The sequence below is a fragment of the Tenrec ecaudatus genome, chromosome 1 (genome assembly GCF_050624435.1).
Source record: "Tenrec ecaudatus isolate mTenEca1 chromosome 1, mTenEca1.hap1, whole genome shotgun sequence".
NCBI classification, from domain to species: Eukaryota; Metazoa; Chordata; class Mammalia; order Afrosoricida; family Tenrecidae; genus Tenrec; species Tenrec ecaudatus.
In genome coordinates this window covers 31,692,840-31,710,772 of record NC_134530.1, presented here as the reverse complement: position 1 = coordinate 31,710,772, position 17,933 = coordinate 31,692,840, and the positions used below count along the sequence as shown (strand labels likewise).

At 41.9% G+C, this 17,933-nt stretch overlaps 1 protein-coding gene across 1 annotated transcript in view; it reads right to left on the bottom strand.

Moving 5' to 3' along the window:
* Positions 1-4,135: 4,135 nt before the first annotated feature.
* CAMTA1 (calmodulin binding transcription activator 1) overlaps positions 4,136-17,933 on the bottom strand; it is a 1,074,576-nt gene continuing 1,060,778 nt past the window's right edge. The window contains exon 23 of the mRNA XM_075550584.1: positions 4,136-5,577. Coding sequence (XP_075406699.1) covers positions 5,514-5,577 — 64 coding nt within the window. The 3' untranslated portion in view covers positions 4,136-5,513. The remainder of the gene's footprint in view (positions 5,578-17,933) is intronic.

The following is a 17,933-nucleotide window of genomic DNA, read 5'->3' as shown; positions in this document are numbered from 1 at the left end:
GGGTGGGGCGGTGGGGGTGACGTCACCGGGAGGGTTGAGCGGGAAGCTGGAGCGCAGGCGCAGCGGCGGGGGCGTGCCGGGAGTGGGCGGGGCGAGCCGCGAGTAGGCGGGGCGACGCCGAGAGGTGGGGCCGGAGCCAGGCTTCCAAGCCAAAACGAGGCTTCCACGCCAAAGCGAGGCCACCGCCGCTGTAACTGGGCCCGCAGGCCCCGGTCCCGGCACGTGCAGGTCAAGGAGCGGGGCCCTCCTCTCCACGCCGCCCAAGCGGACGGGAGAGAATTGGGAGCGGCCGAGTCCGCTGCGTGGTCGACAACGGGCTCTGCCTGACGCCGCATGACCCTGTCTGTTGTCCGGGAGAGGGTGGGCTCTGTGTGAGTCGTGGGCCGTTTCTTTGGGGCGATGTAGTTCTGCTTATTGCCCCCACATTAACCCAACCGCCTTGGGGACGCCACGTTTTTCCACGAGAAAAATTCCAAATCGAAGGAGATAGGAAGTCCCTTTGTTTGTGCTATTTGTCACGGACAGTATTGGGTTGGCTTCCCTCACTTCAGCATTCATAAGTGCAACAATGTCTGTCATTGCCCGGGTCCTGTGTTTGGGGGAGCCGTGGCACCCGGGGCTGGGACTTCATTTCTGCATCCCTAGCAGAGTGGGCCCTGGCTGAATGGAAGGTGGCACGAGTCTGAATGCTTTTGGTACTTTTGAGTTGCTATGCAAGTATTCCTACCAACATACAATCATTGCCCTCACACACACACAACTACGATATATAACTGGAAGATTGGCTGAGGGGTGGAAAATACTTTCTCTTTCATCTGTAATTTGAAAAGGAAAACAGTAGTGTATGTTACATTACTGGTGGCATAGCGACTTAAGGAATGGGTTGTTAACTGCAAGGTCAGCATTTCAAACCCACCAGCTGTTTCGTGTCAGAAAAACGAGGCTGTCTGTTCCAGTTAAGAATTAGGAAGCTCCCAGGAGCAAGTAGCTCCATTCTGTCCTATAGCACCACTATGAGTCGGAATTGGGAATGATGTCAGTGAGTTTGGGTTTTAGTTAGAACAAACAAGTGTCACAGAGGGTATGGGACTTGAGTTGGTTAAGTAGCTGAAAGGAGCACTTGGTACGCCAAGGCTGAACAATACAAAGACAATAGGGAACATGGTGTGCACAGAACCAACCACCAGAGGGTGCAGGTTGGGGCCTAGGGAGAAGTTATTCAATCAATTATCACATTAAAGGCTGGATATTTTTTTACCAACTTACCAAAGTGGCTGTGTATTTTTTCAGCTGTTTTTTTTGCATTAAACCATAAGTGGATTTACATCTCATCAACTTTTGATCATATTCATTTCTTTCAGTTTTTGAATATAAAACATCTCACATTATGAAACAATATTTTGCAATGTACACAGACCATTACTTTTATGAACTATAATCTCCATGAAATTATAAATTTCTTGTAAAATTAACAATCCATATTACTTTGAAAAATTAGAAGAATTAGGGCTAAGAGTCTCTTCATGTCTTTTTGAGTAACAGGAGACCACTTGAGCAATGTAGGTGATGTTTTATGTTTCACTGAGGTTTGATCATGGTAAGTGCATAACTCCTTGCAAAACAATTCAAATAGTAACCATTTGATTTAACCAAATTGCACTAAAATGCTAAATAAACAAAAAGAACATGAAGACAATTGAGTTCGATACATTCACTACTGATATAAACAGCTAAATAGGCGAAGTAGTTAAAATGTATCCAAGTAGATGGCATCTGAAAACAGCAGGTAGAAATCACGAGTTATCTCAAGAGTTATCTCGTGATCCGTCCAACACACAAGTAAACTCCGGATCTGTCTGCAATGTATTAACAACAGAAATAAAAGGATTTTTAATCAAAAGAATCTAAAATATTGCCTTTACTTTACAAAACACTTTATGGTTGTATATGTTGAGAAGTGCCTGGGAAAATGGGTGAAAGGCAAGTGCCCTAGGAACCATGGTCCTATTAAGATTTTTTCTTTCACACGATCTGTCACAATAGCACTCAGTATCAAAATGCTGTATCTGGGCGAAAGGAAACAGGTCCACTGCCGTCAAGTTGAGGCTGACCAGGCAACGCTGTCGGACAGAGTACCATTGCCCCAGTGGGCTTCTGAGCAAACAGCCTCACCTTCCAGCTCTTTTCAAGCCAGGCCACCAACGAAACACAGCCCTTGAAGTTATTCCAATTGGGTTCAAACATGCTAATCACCTTGGCGTTCATCAGGTAGCATTAAAAGAAAACACACACATTGTATGGGGAAATTTTCTTCATTTTTAATTTACAGCAGAAAGAATATAAAGCATTCAGAAAACATTTTCCATATTTTAAGGGCAATTCAAAACATTTTGCATGGTTTCCAGCAGCTGAGTTCTTCAACAGATCCATTGATTCAATGATGCTTTACATGCACAATTACAAAAATAAAACTTACAAAAAAGAAGACATCTAGACTAGTTTTACATGCAAGTCTCAGGGACCCCCCATTGGGCGCCAACTACTGTGTGGAACTGCCATAAGCGACCGTGCAGCCAGAGAGGGGTTCGTGTTATTGTCTGTATTTCGTTCACACAGTACAGCTGATTTCAAATGGGTAACAAGAATAGCAATTAAATCTTCAGGAGACAGAATAAAGATTAGCTATTAATTTTATAATGAAATCCTACTCCTGGCACTTGGGAATTCAGATTATCCAAGAAAGCTGTGCTTACCTATCGTCTTATATTCAAAATTAAGACTCACAACCAAGAAAAAGCGGTCAGAAATGCTTCATTTCAGTGGAAGTGCATTTTTACCTCACCTAGGAATCACAGTTGTACTGGTAGGTTACACAGGTAGGCTTTGAACCTATGTCCTGTCCCCTCCATGAGAACCCATCTAATTAATTCTAAAGTCTCTATCTTCCAGAATCGTATACCTTATCCAGCTAATAATGTTAACATGTGAAACGTTTAAAAAAAAAGTGAGGGTTAAAGCAAATCCACTGAGGCCTTTACTCTTGTCGAAGATCAGTTCGTTTGACCATAATAAATGGAATAAACCCAACTAAATTCGGTTTTGAGAGGCTATTGTGAAAGCGCTGGCGTTGTATTCTGCTCGCGGATGAATGCGCTTGTTTGTAAATTGTTCAGTGTCCTTCAAGAGGTCAAATCGGGTAAAAGAATAGTTTGGGGGTTTCTTTTTTTTTGGGGGGGGGCCAGGGCAGACTGCAACAGCTGTAACATAACCCACACATTTAAAAACAAAATCAAGTCAGGTCAGTTTACAAATGTACAGGTGGCTACTAGTGGTGGGGCTGTCACCGTTGTCAAAGCTGATCACAAGCAGTAAGACATATACTGTACAGTAATTCGAGGTTGGCAGTGAAAGGAAGTAATTAAAAAACAAGTACAATTATAGAAAAGGCACCAAGAGCACTGACCCCAGTTTTACCACCATCTTTCTGTATCTACGTGCCTTCCGAAGACACCAGTTTACAAGCTTTATTTGGGAACGTGTTGGCTTCACAACAAGCCTTGAGTTCTCCCTCAGCTGGCAGCCAGAACCAAGGAAAACACGCGTATTCTTGCAACTGGCCCTCAAGCCACCTGGGGATTTTAAACTGGCATCAGCCAATGCTACCACATCCGCCTCTCGTGTTCACATGTGTAGTTTAATTTTTAAAAGCATCAGATTTCTTTGGCTCCTCATTATGTGGAAATAGTAATATATACCATGACATCCCTATATGACCGGTTTGCATCTTGCTCATTTTCCGTTAACCTTTGTGCAAGTTTCATTACATTTTTCTGATTTCCAGCGGGAAAGATGAAAACGTGAGACGCTTTTCCACTTTTCCAACGATTTCTTTCATCAGGGTTTGATCATTCTAAGTGTTCTTTGTGGGAGTGAGTGGATGGCGTTAAGCTAGATACTGATTCATCTTCTTATGATTATCTGTTTAGCAAAAGTAACTTAATTTTCTTAAGCAATATTAGCATTCACATTACTTGGCACCATTGGCAAAGAAATTTTAAATAAAATAAAATAAACTCCTGGTAGCCAAAATTAAATGTAAACATATCCTTTTTTTTTAAGTAATGCTACTCTGCCTTTTTTCTAAGTCTAAATACAGTAGCTTTTTTTTTTTGCAGTTTAGTCATGCTTTAGCAAAATGTTCTTCTAAAGAACATTTAAAATAAAGTACTCTTATAGTGAAATAAAGTTTTTGTTTGTTTCATTTTACAGACCATAGCCACTAATGCTTTGCTTTTGTTCATTTCTTTTTTTTCTTGGTTTCATGCACATATCTCTTTAATATATACAATATATACAAACAATACATCCACATTTTTCTCTCTTCATTCAGACAAAACTATACAGATAATTTTATCTTGCCATGTTATTGACCTTTGTGAATAAAATATTTAGCAATTAATATAATCCCTTTCAAATATTTTCTCACTTTCCATTTCTACCTTCTCTATATACACAGAAACTGCTCAGTCTTGATGAAAGATAGCCAAAAATATGGGATTTCCTGGCTGGAACGCAGCACCACGCCGATCTTTTTGAGGTGGCAGGTGTCCAGGCAAGGTTTATGATTCCTTAGAATAACTACCGTCTCCAAGGATACTAAAAAAATCTACATGCTTTACCAATTAGCTAAGTAATTCTCATTGCACGTGAAAGTAAGGCAAAAAATTAAAGTGCTGAACATGAGAAAAGGGACAAGGTGACTAAACTTGCAGGTTCCTGGAAGGTGGTGGGACAAGAAAGGAAGTTTAAACTCCGCACGCTGTTTCAGCTTAGTTCTCATGCATTACCCGTTTACCACACACCCCTCTGCAAATTTCCCCAAGACGCCAACAACCTGCAGATTTTCAAAGTTGCATTACATGTGCTGTAGAGATTCAAACAAAACAAAACAGGAAACAAAACCCAACAAGAATAAGTAACAGTGAAGGAAATGAGAACACGCGGACTCAATAAAGATTTGTATGCTCTAAGCCCTCCACTGAGAATCGATCCCAAAGATTCAGCTTCTTGGAAATAACTGACAGGTGCAGGAACAGCATCTGCTTCTTGTTGTTGTTGTTGCTAGTGCATCCCCACCTTTTCTTATCTATATTTTTGGTATAAATGTTTGTACAGTTCCACACGATGTTTGAATACAGCCCTGTATGAGAAGGAAAACGGCTCCCTCCTAAGACAAGGAAGCTTCTTTCCCATTGCTCCTGGTGTCTTGTTTTCCCATGATCCAACAGAAGATTGAGTTCCAAGATGTCTTGCTGATCAAATGAAAAGTTGTCCATGAAAGTGCAAATGCAATGACCAAAACATTACTGTTAAAATCCTGCAGCTGATCTCCCCAAAACTGCAGAGGGATTTTGTGTGTGTATGTGTGTTTATGTATTTGTGTATGTATGTGTGTGTGTTGTTGCTGCATGTCTCTGCTAAAAACAGAAATGAAAACAGTCAGAAAAGCAATGTCACATTGCTAAGGGATGCTGCTGTATGTCTTCAAGTTCCTTGGCCTTTTTCAATTCTTTCACTCTGGAAAAGAAACAAAACAGAACACCAGGTGATAACTATAGAGTGAAACCATGACCAAATAAAGGAAAGGGGCACTACTACCATTCCCTCTGAAATGGAAAACCAAGACAAGCCTTTTTGAGGATGGATGGCAAAAGAAACTCCTGGTCGATTTGGGGGTGGGGGTGGGGAGCGAATATCCTAAGATGAGGACATGCCCTTCTTCTGGTGATTAAAAAATAAATTACTAAAACTGCTCTTTATCAAGTGCTCTGAGAACAGAGGGATAAAGAAATCAACCCAAACCTACCAGTGAATGAAATCAAGTGTAATCATAGCATGCTCATCAGAACGCTATAAAAAACTAAGTCGCTCTTTACCCTGCAGCACCACCACTAGTTCACTGTGCCCAGAGGATGCAATCGAGGGCTACTGTATGCGGTTAGCTTCTCATACCCCCAGGGGCTGCACCTTCACTTTGCTTTCATAGACGAGATTCTCAGACAGCCTGGGCAGCATCTTCCTGCTGCGCCACTCTGGCACTTTGTGTGGTGGGACTGTGACTTTCCTAAATCCTTATTTGCCCATTTCGTTTTGTAACTTCCAAAGATTCCCAGCGTATGGCCCCCGTGCTCCCAGATGGGTGGCATCCGAGTGCAATTCAGATAAGGTACGCTGCTCTATTTGGCAAATTTGTAGCAGTGAAAAACAAAAACAAAACCTTACATGACATTCTTAAAGTCATGGACATTCGCATCAGCGTATCAGCACCTGCAATTAGACTTTTGTGCAAATGAACCTTTTAAAAAAATTTTATTGTAGCTGTCTGATGTAGGTGAGGTGACAGGAAAATGGTTCTAAGTTGTAAGACTATTTCTTTTCATTGATGAAGAGTCTGCCTTAATGGCAGAATAATTAAACTCCAGCGTGGCTAACTTTGTAGTCAGTACCTGCCGTATAAGCTACAATTTGCCGTCCCACAAACTATCTTAGGCCCCTTGTTTCCCCAAACTGCCTGTGAGGATGATCTTAGCCAAAGAAGTGGCAATTTCCCAAGACCCCAGCCTCCACAGCCCAGCAGCAGAACAAGTGGAAGTGGTTTCTAACATCAGCCTTAGGAGGTGATTAACTTCTCCCGAGTTTTCTGATTCTCTCAGTGTTTCCCAAAGTCCATGATGCAGCCCTCTGGCGTGGGCAGGGAGGGGGGGTGCTGCAAAAGCATAAGCCTAAACTTTCTCCTGGATCATGGATTATAGAACAAAATGTTTTGATTGCCAAGAGGGCACCAAGCCTTTGTTCTTTGTGAAAAGAGGGACAGTAGGCCAAATTAGCTTGGGAACCTATGCGTTAGAACGGTCTCTCCAGTTACCAGATATTCTGTGGGAGTTACATAATTTCATGTCGATTTGAAGTGTAGGGATGGAGTCTAGCTTGTCAATCAGGTCACAGGCTGATGGTGTGACTTCATAAGGAGGGTCTGGGAACACCCCCCTCTTCGATCACCTTGTTGGGGAGCCACACAGAGCTGCATGAGGCGGGACCTGTGATGTGGCCACCACCATTGGGATCCACTCAACTGCACCCACCGGCCTGTGATCTTCGTATATTCTGCATCGTTGCATGTGGATGCGTGAACCTGAAGAGGGATTTATGGATTCATACCTGCCCTATGGATTAGATCTGGACTGGGCTGGGCTATTTTTCTAATATGCAATTACGTCTTGATTTAAAGCTCTCTCTTGCACATTAATGAGTACTCGGCAAATTTGTGCAAGCGCCTCAAAGATGCTCTTTCAAAAGAACGGCTGCACAGACTTGTTTTTCATACCATTATGAACTGTCACATGTGCAAGCACACTCGTTGGTATGATTTATTTACTTACAACCCCAAGCCAGTGTGCTCTCTCAGCACGTTATTTACAAACAGCTGGGACAAGCAGATCTCCCACACCGCTTGATCTTGTTTCCCCTCACGAGGTACGTGTAGAATCTACTGCTATGTTCTTAAGTTAATGAATCTACGTTATTGTTCTGTTTTCATCTTATCGTTAAATATACCGTGGATCGTTACATTCTAGGAGAATTTGGGTCTATATTATAGTACCTAATAGTGTGCACCATTACAGGTCCTTGAATTTGGACATGCATAATTGATAAGCTAGCTTTTATATCTGGAAGCATGCTGTATTCTGTGTTTTATTCTTAAACATGCAAAACCTGTGCTAACAGTCCCCTTGGCTGTTAAAATGCAAGGCATGCACTGGTGCCAAGTTTACTTCTGGTCATGCAACATCTGCACTTGTGCAGACCCATGTGTCAGATTATTGCAAAATGTGCATGCTACTTCCAAGATGACATGTTGTTTCTGCCCCAGGACAGAACTCATTCCCAACAGGCAACAGTGACTCCATCACTGAGGAGCTGCCTACAATCTGAAGAATTCTGAACTCCACATCCTTGAGCAGTAACAGAGCACTAGCTGCAATTTTTCTGCATCATCATTGAGATGTACTTTGGAATAAAAAGGAGAGTGGATTATAAACCTTAAATGCTTTACGCCACTCCATGTAAAATAATCCACAGGTATCATGTACATATCTTTGTTTTAGTTAAAATGGTCACGTGTTTTTGTCTCTTTTTAAAAACTGTTCCTTTGGGAATGCTTTGAGACATGAACTGAATTTACGAGTTGTCACAGAAATACTCTGATATAAAAAGAGCCTCCCACACCCCTGAGTTAGGGGTGCTGCGCAGCCACACTGGGCACCCACACTGGGCACCCACACTGGGCACCCACACTGGGCACCCACACTGGAGAATTGGGAATGTTCCACTCTTTAGATCTACTTCCTAGACTTGTATAGCCCTGATCTAACGTGGACAATCAAGTTTAGTTCCATGATGAAGTGTCCATCATGGACCAACAATGTAAATGACAGCAAAATGATTTATATGGCACAGGAAACTTGGGGGGCAGGGAGGAGGCAGAAAGCAATTAAAGAAGGAGTTAGAAAAAAGAAGAGAACACTTAATGTTCTGGTAGTTCTGCCAGGTCATTTAACGTTTGCTGCCTTGCTTCCCAGTCCTCACAAGGCTCCCTTATCTTCATTTGAAACAGAATCGGGGAAGCAACTCAAGTGGGAGGAAGTGGCAGGGCAGGGAGTTGAACTGAGAGTCATCGGACTTCAGAACCTGTAGTTTTAACACTCATTCCACTGCCTCTAGTGACAGATGCGATAACGAAAAATTGAAAAGGAAAAAAGTTCTTACTTACTTGGCTTTCCCCAGAGCCTTTAGAGAAAGCATGCACTGGGAAAGTGTCCATGGTAGGAGACGATGACTATGCTTTTGAAAGCTGATGGCAACCATGGTATTTTCTTATTTCTAAGATAGTATCCTTTAGAAGACACTATGTTCTAAAGGGAAAAGACCTCCACACAGAAACACACCTGACGTTTTTAAGATACAATTAGATTTAAAAAACTAGAACTTGTGAAAAGAATGTGCACAAGAATCAAAGAAAACCTCTTCCCTTTCTAATTTGCCAACCATGTGGATGACGATTTACTTCTGAAAGTTTGCATGCAATTAAGAGAATGTCCCTATGTAGTATTGAAACCACAACGTTTCCTATTACTCCAGGGTCAACATTTAGGATGAGATGGTAGTGCTGACATTGTTTGCAATTAAATGTCAAGTGGGTAAAATGATGTTAATCAGTTTCTCCAAAGAAACAAGAAAATTAAAAAAAAATCACATCACTGAAGTCATTTAGAACATCAGAAGTATCTATTTCTTAGAATGTTTTAACAAAAATAGATACTTCAAATCATTGCCTTGAATAGCTAAGGAATTTTTTCCCCGTCTGTTTTATTAGCCAATAACAGGAGCAATTGCTAGAAGACATATGTTAACTAAAATATGTATCTTTACCAACAAGGAGGTACAATAAAAATTTATATTGCTCATTGTCTCTGAGTGATTCTCCTTGCTTATTTTTATTACCAAAATTTGCTACAATGAACATGTGTTTTCTTTTGTAACAAAAATAAGTTCTGCTTGCCATTCTTTAAAATGAAATTCTGAAAAAGTATGTTTTCTTATCCAGCTGTTAGTACATGCCATAAAAACGGAAAAATTCAATGGTATTAAAATAAACAGACCCTGTCCCCTGCACCACTTGAGTTGGCTGATCTCCCAGCCCCTGCAAAATTGATCAAACTGGTTTCACTGACACTCTTATGTTGTGAGCTAATTTTTCAGTATGCAAGCTTGGTTAAAATATAGACCAGAACTTTTAACATTAGAATTGTAGCTGAAAATCCAGTACCAAGCTCACCATGATCTATAAAGCTTAATGCAGCGATACTCAATAAACTTTCTTCTGTTAGAGAAACTCAGGTATGGGTTACTGAGTTTTTGGTTCTCTTAAGGAATTCCAATATCTAGACTAAGAGCTAGGAAGGAACTGAATCTAGAAAAGGGGCATACCATGACAAATGCCTAGGTTATCCAAGGGGAAAACGCCCCCACTATCATTGCATTGACTTCTGATTCCATTAGACAGAGGATAAGTAGCGCAGTCTTCCTAAGTTCATAAAAGCAATCAGCAAGAATAGAAACAACAGTTTTGAGAGGTACCAGGCTACCCATGCTCATGTCAGTAACAGAGAATCCACTTCTCCATTGAGTAAGACCACGGAACAGGGCAAGGAAGTCTCAACTTTGTGGCTCTTAGTACTTGTACGACTAGCTTGGAGTTAAGGCAGTTGGGATACTGACTTTAACCTGTGACCATTCAACTATAAATGAGATAGACAATCCCAGGACTTCCCCAAGCATTCTCAATGGAAAACAATCACCACTTTGGGATACCGTTGCAGTCTCAACCAAAAAAAAAAAAAAAACAACAAAAAACAAAAACAAATGTTGCATCGTAATGTACTGAAGTGATGTCATAAGCAACAGCACTGAAAGCCAGCAAAAGCCCACAGGGGTTATTTTTGTCCGACGTCCAATGGTAATTTATGGATCGATGACATAGGCCTGCTTCCGAGACTTGTAGCAAACAATGGCTCCATGGGTAAAGCATAAGGCAAAGCTGCTTCATTACATCTGCTCAGCCAGAGAAATGTGTCATGAGTCAGTGGGTTTCAGCAGGCATAGCCTCGCAGTGCTGGACGTCAGCAATAGGGCAGCCCGGTGCGGCTTTCTGATTAGTTACCTGTTGCTCTGAGAGCTGCAATAGCTTGTGGGGAATTTAGGCAAGGGGAGATCTTGCCATTTTCCAGAAATCTCATTTGGATGGCAAAACAAAAAAGACAGAGAGGCCCAATAAGAATGACAGAGAGCCTGTTGTCTGCAACTTAACACATACCACTGTGTTCCAAAAATATCCATTTCCTAAAAGAGGCAAGTGAGACAAAATTACTTTGGAGATTTAAAGCACATTACTGATGACACGCCCCACATTCATTTCTTACTCTTCATGGGGCAACTCAAACCCTTCCTTCCCAGCAAAGAAGTGTGACAGTACAGTCCTGGACCTGGGGCCGGTTTACTCCCGTAGCTAAGCCGCACACTCCCAGGCATGGTGAAGAGAAGCCTCCGGGGAGCACAGGTGCACATCAAAAAGCCAACAGGGGAGAGGAGCCTTCCAGAGCTTGGCAAGGACCCCCCACCCCGTCCCCCACCCCCACGAGGGTGGCTCGCAGGCCCGTGCTCGCAGGCATCACTGAGAGAAGACTACTTACCAGAAGGACTGGCGGCTCGAGCAAAGTTTAGGAACCCAGAGAAAATCTGTTATCAAACCCGTGGCCCACAAGTGCTATTGTTCTTCCTCAAATTAAGACGCTTCTATTCCAGCGGGACAGCTGCACCTACCTTTATTGAGCCCAAGTCACTAGGCCAGCAATTTACAAGAAATGTCATTTAAATACCAGAATTCCCCTGCTGACAATACCATTTGTGGTGAGGTTAGAGTTTACAAAGCCCCGTGGCTGACAGAGTAAATCATCGAGGGAGGAGGGTCTGGAGGGGCTGCATGTCAGTGTGAGCTGAGCTCTGAGCACTGAAAACAAACACTCTCTAGTATTCATAAAAAAGAAATGCTGAGAGCAAGTGCTGGAAAAAAGTCTATTTAGGAAAAAGAGAGGCAGTCCTCTCTTTAGGTTAACTAAGTCTCAATAACGTGAAAAGTGGTCTGTCATACGATTCAAGTTGTTTAATATGTCTTACACAGAGGTATGTTGGGTTTTTCTGCTCTAAGACTAAATAGTGCTTTGTCAGATATAGTCCAAATCCAACTGGAAATTAGTATAACTTTCAGCACAGATGTTTGAAGTAAGCATTTCTTCAACCTTATAATTACACTTATCAAATCAAGTCTTTCTTTGCTTATAAGAGAAATTCTGTGAAATAGCTAATAAATTGTGTCTGAGACAACAAATCCCAATGATAGAATCAAAGTCAGGTAATTGTTAGATTACTGGATCTAGTACAGGCTAGAACCTGGATAGAGAAAATGAGTGCAAATGACCCAAACCAAGGGGAATGTTTGGGGTTTGTCTTAAGTCTCCTTGAACTGAAGGCTAAAACTCTCAAGCCACAAATGATATTTTCTGGTCCCTACACTACTGGGATTAGCCTGCTGTTGGGTGTTAATTCGGATTGTGACATTTTTTTAGATGTCCTGTGGCCCATATTAGGATTTTGGGTCAATAATCATGTTTTATAAACATTATACCATAAAACAAAATCCCTTAAAGTATTCAAATGATGTCTTTCATTGTATAAACCAGTGTTTCCCAAAGTTGGCTATACCAGCCCCAAGCAAAGTTTTGGAACGACCCAGAGGGCTGCAAAAGCAGGTACCTACACTTTACCTCGGATTATGGGCTATACTATGAAAGTTTTTAATCACCAAGAGGTGTTGAGTAATATACATATATATTGAAAAGGGGCAATAAGCTAAGTAAGGTTAGCAACCTATGCTACAGACCCGGAATATCTCAACTATACTTTATAAATTAATAAGAATAGCTATTATATTCTTTGCTATAAATTCCAGGAATATAAATCCTGTTTAGAGACTGCTCTGCCTTCCAAGAGCAGTGTCAATCTGGGGACTAGCAGAGGGAAAGCTGCTGTACCTTCTCTGACAACACAGGGAAGAGGGGGGCACTTGCTGGCAATTAGACATGGACCTACTCCTCATGTCATACAGTTAGACAGAAAACCACCTAACTAGAAGGAACACAAAAGCTGCCAGCAGCTCTCTCTTACACTCCCTGGAGACTGTGAGGTATAAGGGATATGAAATATCAATTTTCCATGCATGAATAGGTGTTTTATAGGATTTCACAACAAAATGCAGCAGGCACTAAAGAAATTAAGGTCGGGAGTTTGGTTGGCATTGAAAAACACCCTTGGAAAATGTACTCTTAAAGATGATCGACATACCAGAAACTAACAAGCTTCAAAAGTGCATAAGCAACCACTTCTACCAAAGGGTTGGTTCCTTGCAGCAGGCTAGATTAATTGCATATAACATGCAAGAGACGACGACTTTAGTTAAGTCGAATGGGCATGCATTTGTCTTCACTGAGGTTTCTGTTTGTTTTTCAAATGGAAAACGGTATTTATATATATATATGCAGAGAGTAAGAGGGAACTGAATGAGAGAAAAATGGAGATTTTTGCCCCCATCTTTCCCTCTCTTTTTAAATCAGTTTTTTGGGGACCTTTACAGGTCTTATCACAATCCATACATCCATTCATCGTGTCAAGCAAATTTGTACATATGTAGCCATCATCATTTGCAAAGCATTTTCTTTCTACTTGAGCCCTTGTTATCAGCTTATTTTTTTCCTTTTTATTTCAAATACAGACATCTAAGACAGCTGTCCCATATACCAAAAAATCCACTGCAACCATCTGAATCTAATGATTAGTTAGTCAAATTTATAAACCAATGTTGCTGCTTCCCCCTCCCCCACAAAAAAGACCCACCTCAAATTTCTCCTTCAGCAACTGTCCGTGGCTTTAAACAGGTGGGATTTTAAATCTTTTAGAGGGAGAATTGTTGGCACAATAGGTTTACACATTGGGCTGCTAACCACAAGCTCAGCAGTTTGAAACTATTAGCTTCTCTTCAGGAGAAAGATGAGGCTTTCTGCTCCCATAAAGGTTTGCAGTCTTCTTAAACCATAGGGGCAAGTTTATTCTGTCCTATAGGGTTGCTATGAGTCAGAATCAACAATATGGCAGTGAATTCAGATGATTGCTAGTCAGTTCTAAATCCTCTGTAGCATTTAAAAGTTAAGATGTGTGGTTCCCTTATTAAAGAAAAATCTATGGATGGTTCAGATCTCACTTGGATAGTTTATGAAATAGCCTAGAGATATGAGTAAATTTCATTTAGTAAAGTGTTTAGGAGAACTTATAGAACCTCAGTTCTCCTATTATCTAAGTCAGCAAACAATAGCCTGCAGTCCAAACCTGACCCAAAGCTCGTTTGTATAAATAAAGTTTTATTCAAACACAGCTGTGACTATTCAATTTTAGCTGCAACAATATTATCTATGGGACCTTTTGTGCTACAAAAGCAGAACCAAGCAGTTATAATCGAGACTGTCTAGTCTACAAAGACGAAAATATGTACTACCTGACATTCTAAGAATGAGGCTTGCTAAAAATAACAGGAATAAATACCATCATCAGCATAAATGCAGTTAGATGGCATAGATGTCACTATCTCCAATAACTAGAAATTTAAAGCTTTTTGAAATGATCTTTTCTCAGAAATCTAAAACTGATTTGCTCACAGTGGTAATGTGCACTGTTAAAAGGGGCTGGGGGTTGTGCCGAGCATCACTGACATGCAGAACTTCCATGTTAAGTCCTACCGCTTGCTTTCTTTTCCCATGTTAGACTTTACAGTCATCTCCTTCTTGAGGTTTGTACAGGAAAATACTTGCTAATCTAATTCAAGTCCGATTTGGGTGAATCCTAGTCCTTTTTTTTTAAATTTTTTTATTTATGAAACAGCTTTCTGGTATCATTCTCTGAAGTGTAAGATACATAAGCCATGTTGGGCAAATTTACAAATCCGCATCATCTTCTAAATTGCAGGGGCCTCACACTGCCCGCTGACAATCACTGACAGCGCCATGTTCCACTGGGACATTCACCTTCAGCACGATCTAGAGACAGGCATTCCCAGTGCATCCACAAACCACTGTCTTTCTTCAGCACTGCTGTTGCGTGCTGGCCATGTTTCAGAACACGTGCCCGGTGTCAGTTCTGAAAGGGCATCTTTGTGCACTGACTTACCTCACAGGGAAAGAGAAATTAAGATTATCTTTAAAAAAAATGAAATGCCTTGTACTCCCTAGTGAACCTTCCTTGCTTTTAGAAAAACCGACGAAATAACTAGTTGCGAAAATGTCATGTGGCAATTTAAAAAAAAAGTACAAATAACCACTTGCAGACTATGTTCTTACAGTGCAGCCTTATTTCATTTTAAACCGATGCCACCAGACCCGTTTTATGCTGAAGGCATTTGCACCACGTGTGAAGCATGCCCTGCTGCGTGGCGGCGGTCTTGGGGGCACCTCCCTTTCGCGTGCTCATGCACTGGTCCATGTACTGTCTGCGCGACTGTGCTCCTGATGCACAGAACAGCAGTGTTAGTCATTAGGGTTAGTCTTGTCATCTTATTTCATTCCAAATGGAGGTGAAACTTACTGGCATACCTAGGCTGCAGCCTCATGCAAGCAAGCAAAAAGCAAAATATTGAAAATGGAAGATAAGACTGGCTAGCAGGCAGCTAAACTCACCCTTTTGTACAGTCTATGGTCCACCAGGGGGCTTCAGACAGTAAAACAATAGCAAACAGCTATTAGCATATGAGGGTCACAACAGAACCTTATCAATTGCTTTATTTCATAACAACAACAAAAAGAGAATGTAAAGTGGTTCTTTTTGGGGGTGGTGGGGATGAAAAAAAAAGTGATGTGTGAAATGAGTAAGTGTAAATTCATCAGTTTACCCTTAAGTATAAAAATGACGGGGTCAAAATATTTTAGCAAAATCCTTAAAAATGAGGTATTTCTTCTGATTCCTGAAGCCACTACCTACCTTTTGATGGGTGTCATTTTAATGTAGATGTTAATGCCTCTAAGAGCCAACTAAAACATCACCTATTCTGAAGGTGCTATCAAACAACACAGACTGGAAACAGGGTTACACATCCAAGGGAAATTGTGCTTTACAATAAGCTTTTGGGGAGAGATTTGGAGATTTTTAGGATGTCCTCAGATTCCTACATTGGATAGATAAAGAGCTGAACACTTCTGCACTGCCAGGAAAGCCGAGACTACTCGAGTTTGTCTAGGTACTTTCCTAACACTCGAGCAACCAAGGGGCAATGAAGGACGGCACACACTTTTTTGTTATATTTGCAAGAGGTTTTTCCTAGTGAAAATACGAACGCAAGGAAGGGGCAACCCTCCAAAATGAAGGGATTTCTTTGTTCTGTCTACTCTGTATGTTTGCTTTAAATACCTTACCCTCTCAACTCACCCAGTGTAAATCCAGGGCACTTTTTTGGGGGGGAGGGTGGGGGTGCTGCGCAGAGAAAGAAAGAGAGTGTGGGAGTTCATGTCATTTTGTTCAAAGTCATTAACTATATAAATATGCCCAAATCCTTGTAAGATCAGAAGAAATCAGCAAAATAGTACACTACAATTGGAAGTAAGAACATTCCAGAAGTGGCCAACGGAGTCATGATAATGCCATATTAAAAAAAATAGGATCTGCCTGGAGAATATTAACCGTGATCTCATAAAAACTGAGGTGCCATGAGCTTCTTCTCATAGTGGTTAATGTGCTAAAGACTCTTGTCGTTGTGCAGGCAGGAGAGGACAGGGAGAGGAGCTGAGGACACGAACAAAGGTCAGGGGAAGGGCCTATGAACGTCCTAAGGACTGCCACCAAACGGGGGGAAATGAGCTACTCTCTTTGGTTACATCAAGTCCCCTAACACTGGGTAAACACTGGGTACAATGGAATGATCGAGAAATAAGACTGACTTTTGGTAAAGGCTTATAGAATTAATGGTTTCTTCCATTACTATACCCCATGCTTTGATACGACGCATTTCCTAACAGGGCAACCTATTTCAGAATTCTGGTGCCTAATTATTTGTTGTGTGTGTGTGTGTGTGTGTGTCTATCACCGCACAGTACAGGGCTACTGGGCTGCTGAGGTGTATGGTAAGTGCCCCAGAGCTTCTTCCTCATTCCTCAGCATTCCAGCTGGGGAATCTCAGCTCTGCTCCAGTGAAGCTTTTCAGAAAGTGTCGCCTTCTTGCCAGGTCACAGATTGTATACATTTCCTTCTACAGCCACAGAAATAAATCCTTCGGTGGGTTTAAGTGTAGGTAAATGTAGCTGAACTCTGCTATGACTCAAAAATAAAGTATTTCCCAAGTTAGCAACCAGAGTTTGGGGGAGTCAGAAAAGAAAAAAGCAAAAATAAAACCTCTGAGGGATGAAGTGGAATGTGAAACTAGGGGCTTCTGGCTGAGTTAAATCAGAGGAAATGGGACACAAAAGAGCTGTCGCCCACAAGCCCCTCCGAGGTTGAGGGACTACCAGGCCACAAGGAGGGCCAGCCCAAGGCAGCCTCTAGCCACCACAGCTGTCAAGACTGGAATGTCAGCTTCAGGAAAGAAAAGATCCAGTGTCTCCTCAGCCCCCACCCCCACCCCCCCAGGGCTTCACAAAGTAAGCTCCAGAGTGGAGACAGCAAGGAGACCTAGTCTAGCTTAGAGCCAGGAGAATATGCTGTGTCTCTTGGGAATGCCCACGTTACAGGGTCCATTCTCTCCTCAAAATCCCTCATGATCTCAGGTGTCTTTTCTTTCCTGCAAAATCTCATCTCAATGACTTCCTCTCTGCCCCTTCTCATGGCAGGCCAGCTGTAGCTTGTATCATACGCACAGCAGAGGGCGCCAGCTACTCAAGTGGAAATCCGACATTTGAAAAAAAACAAACGGGGATGAAAAGCCTGGTTTTCTTTCTTTCCCTCGTGAACAGAAGCTCTGTGCTTAATTTTGCTCGGACACATATTAGCAGCGAAGCAGGGTTCCGGGTGAAGAGCATCATGCCACGGGGCACATAAAAGATAGATTGAAGAGAACCTTGGAATTCAAAGCCAGTCCGACTAAATTGCCCATGCCTCCAAGTTAAAACCGACAAGCGTGGGCACGGGCCTACCCTGTTCCACAGCGCAGTGGGAACCAGCTCCACAGGACCGGCACTGCAGCCCCTCCTAGAGTGCTGGATCCTGGGGCTACTTGCTGGGGCTGGGAG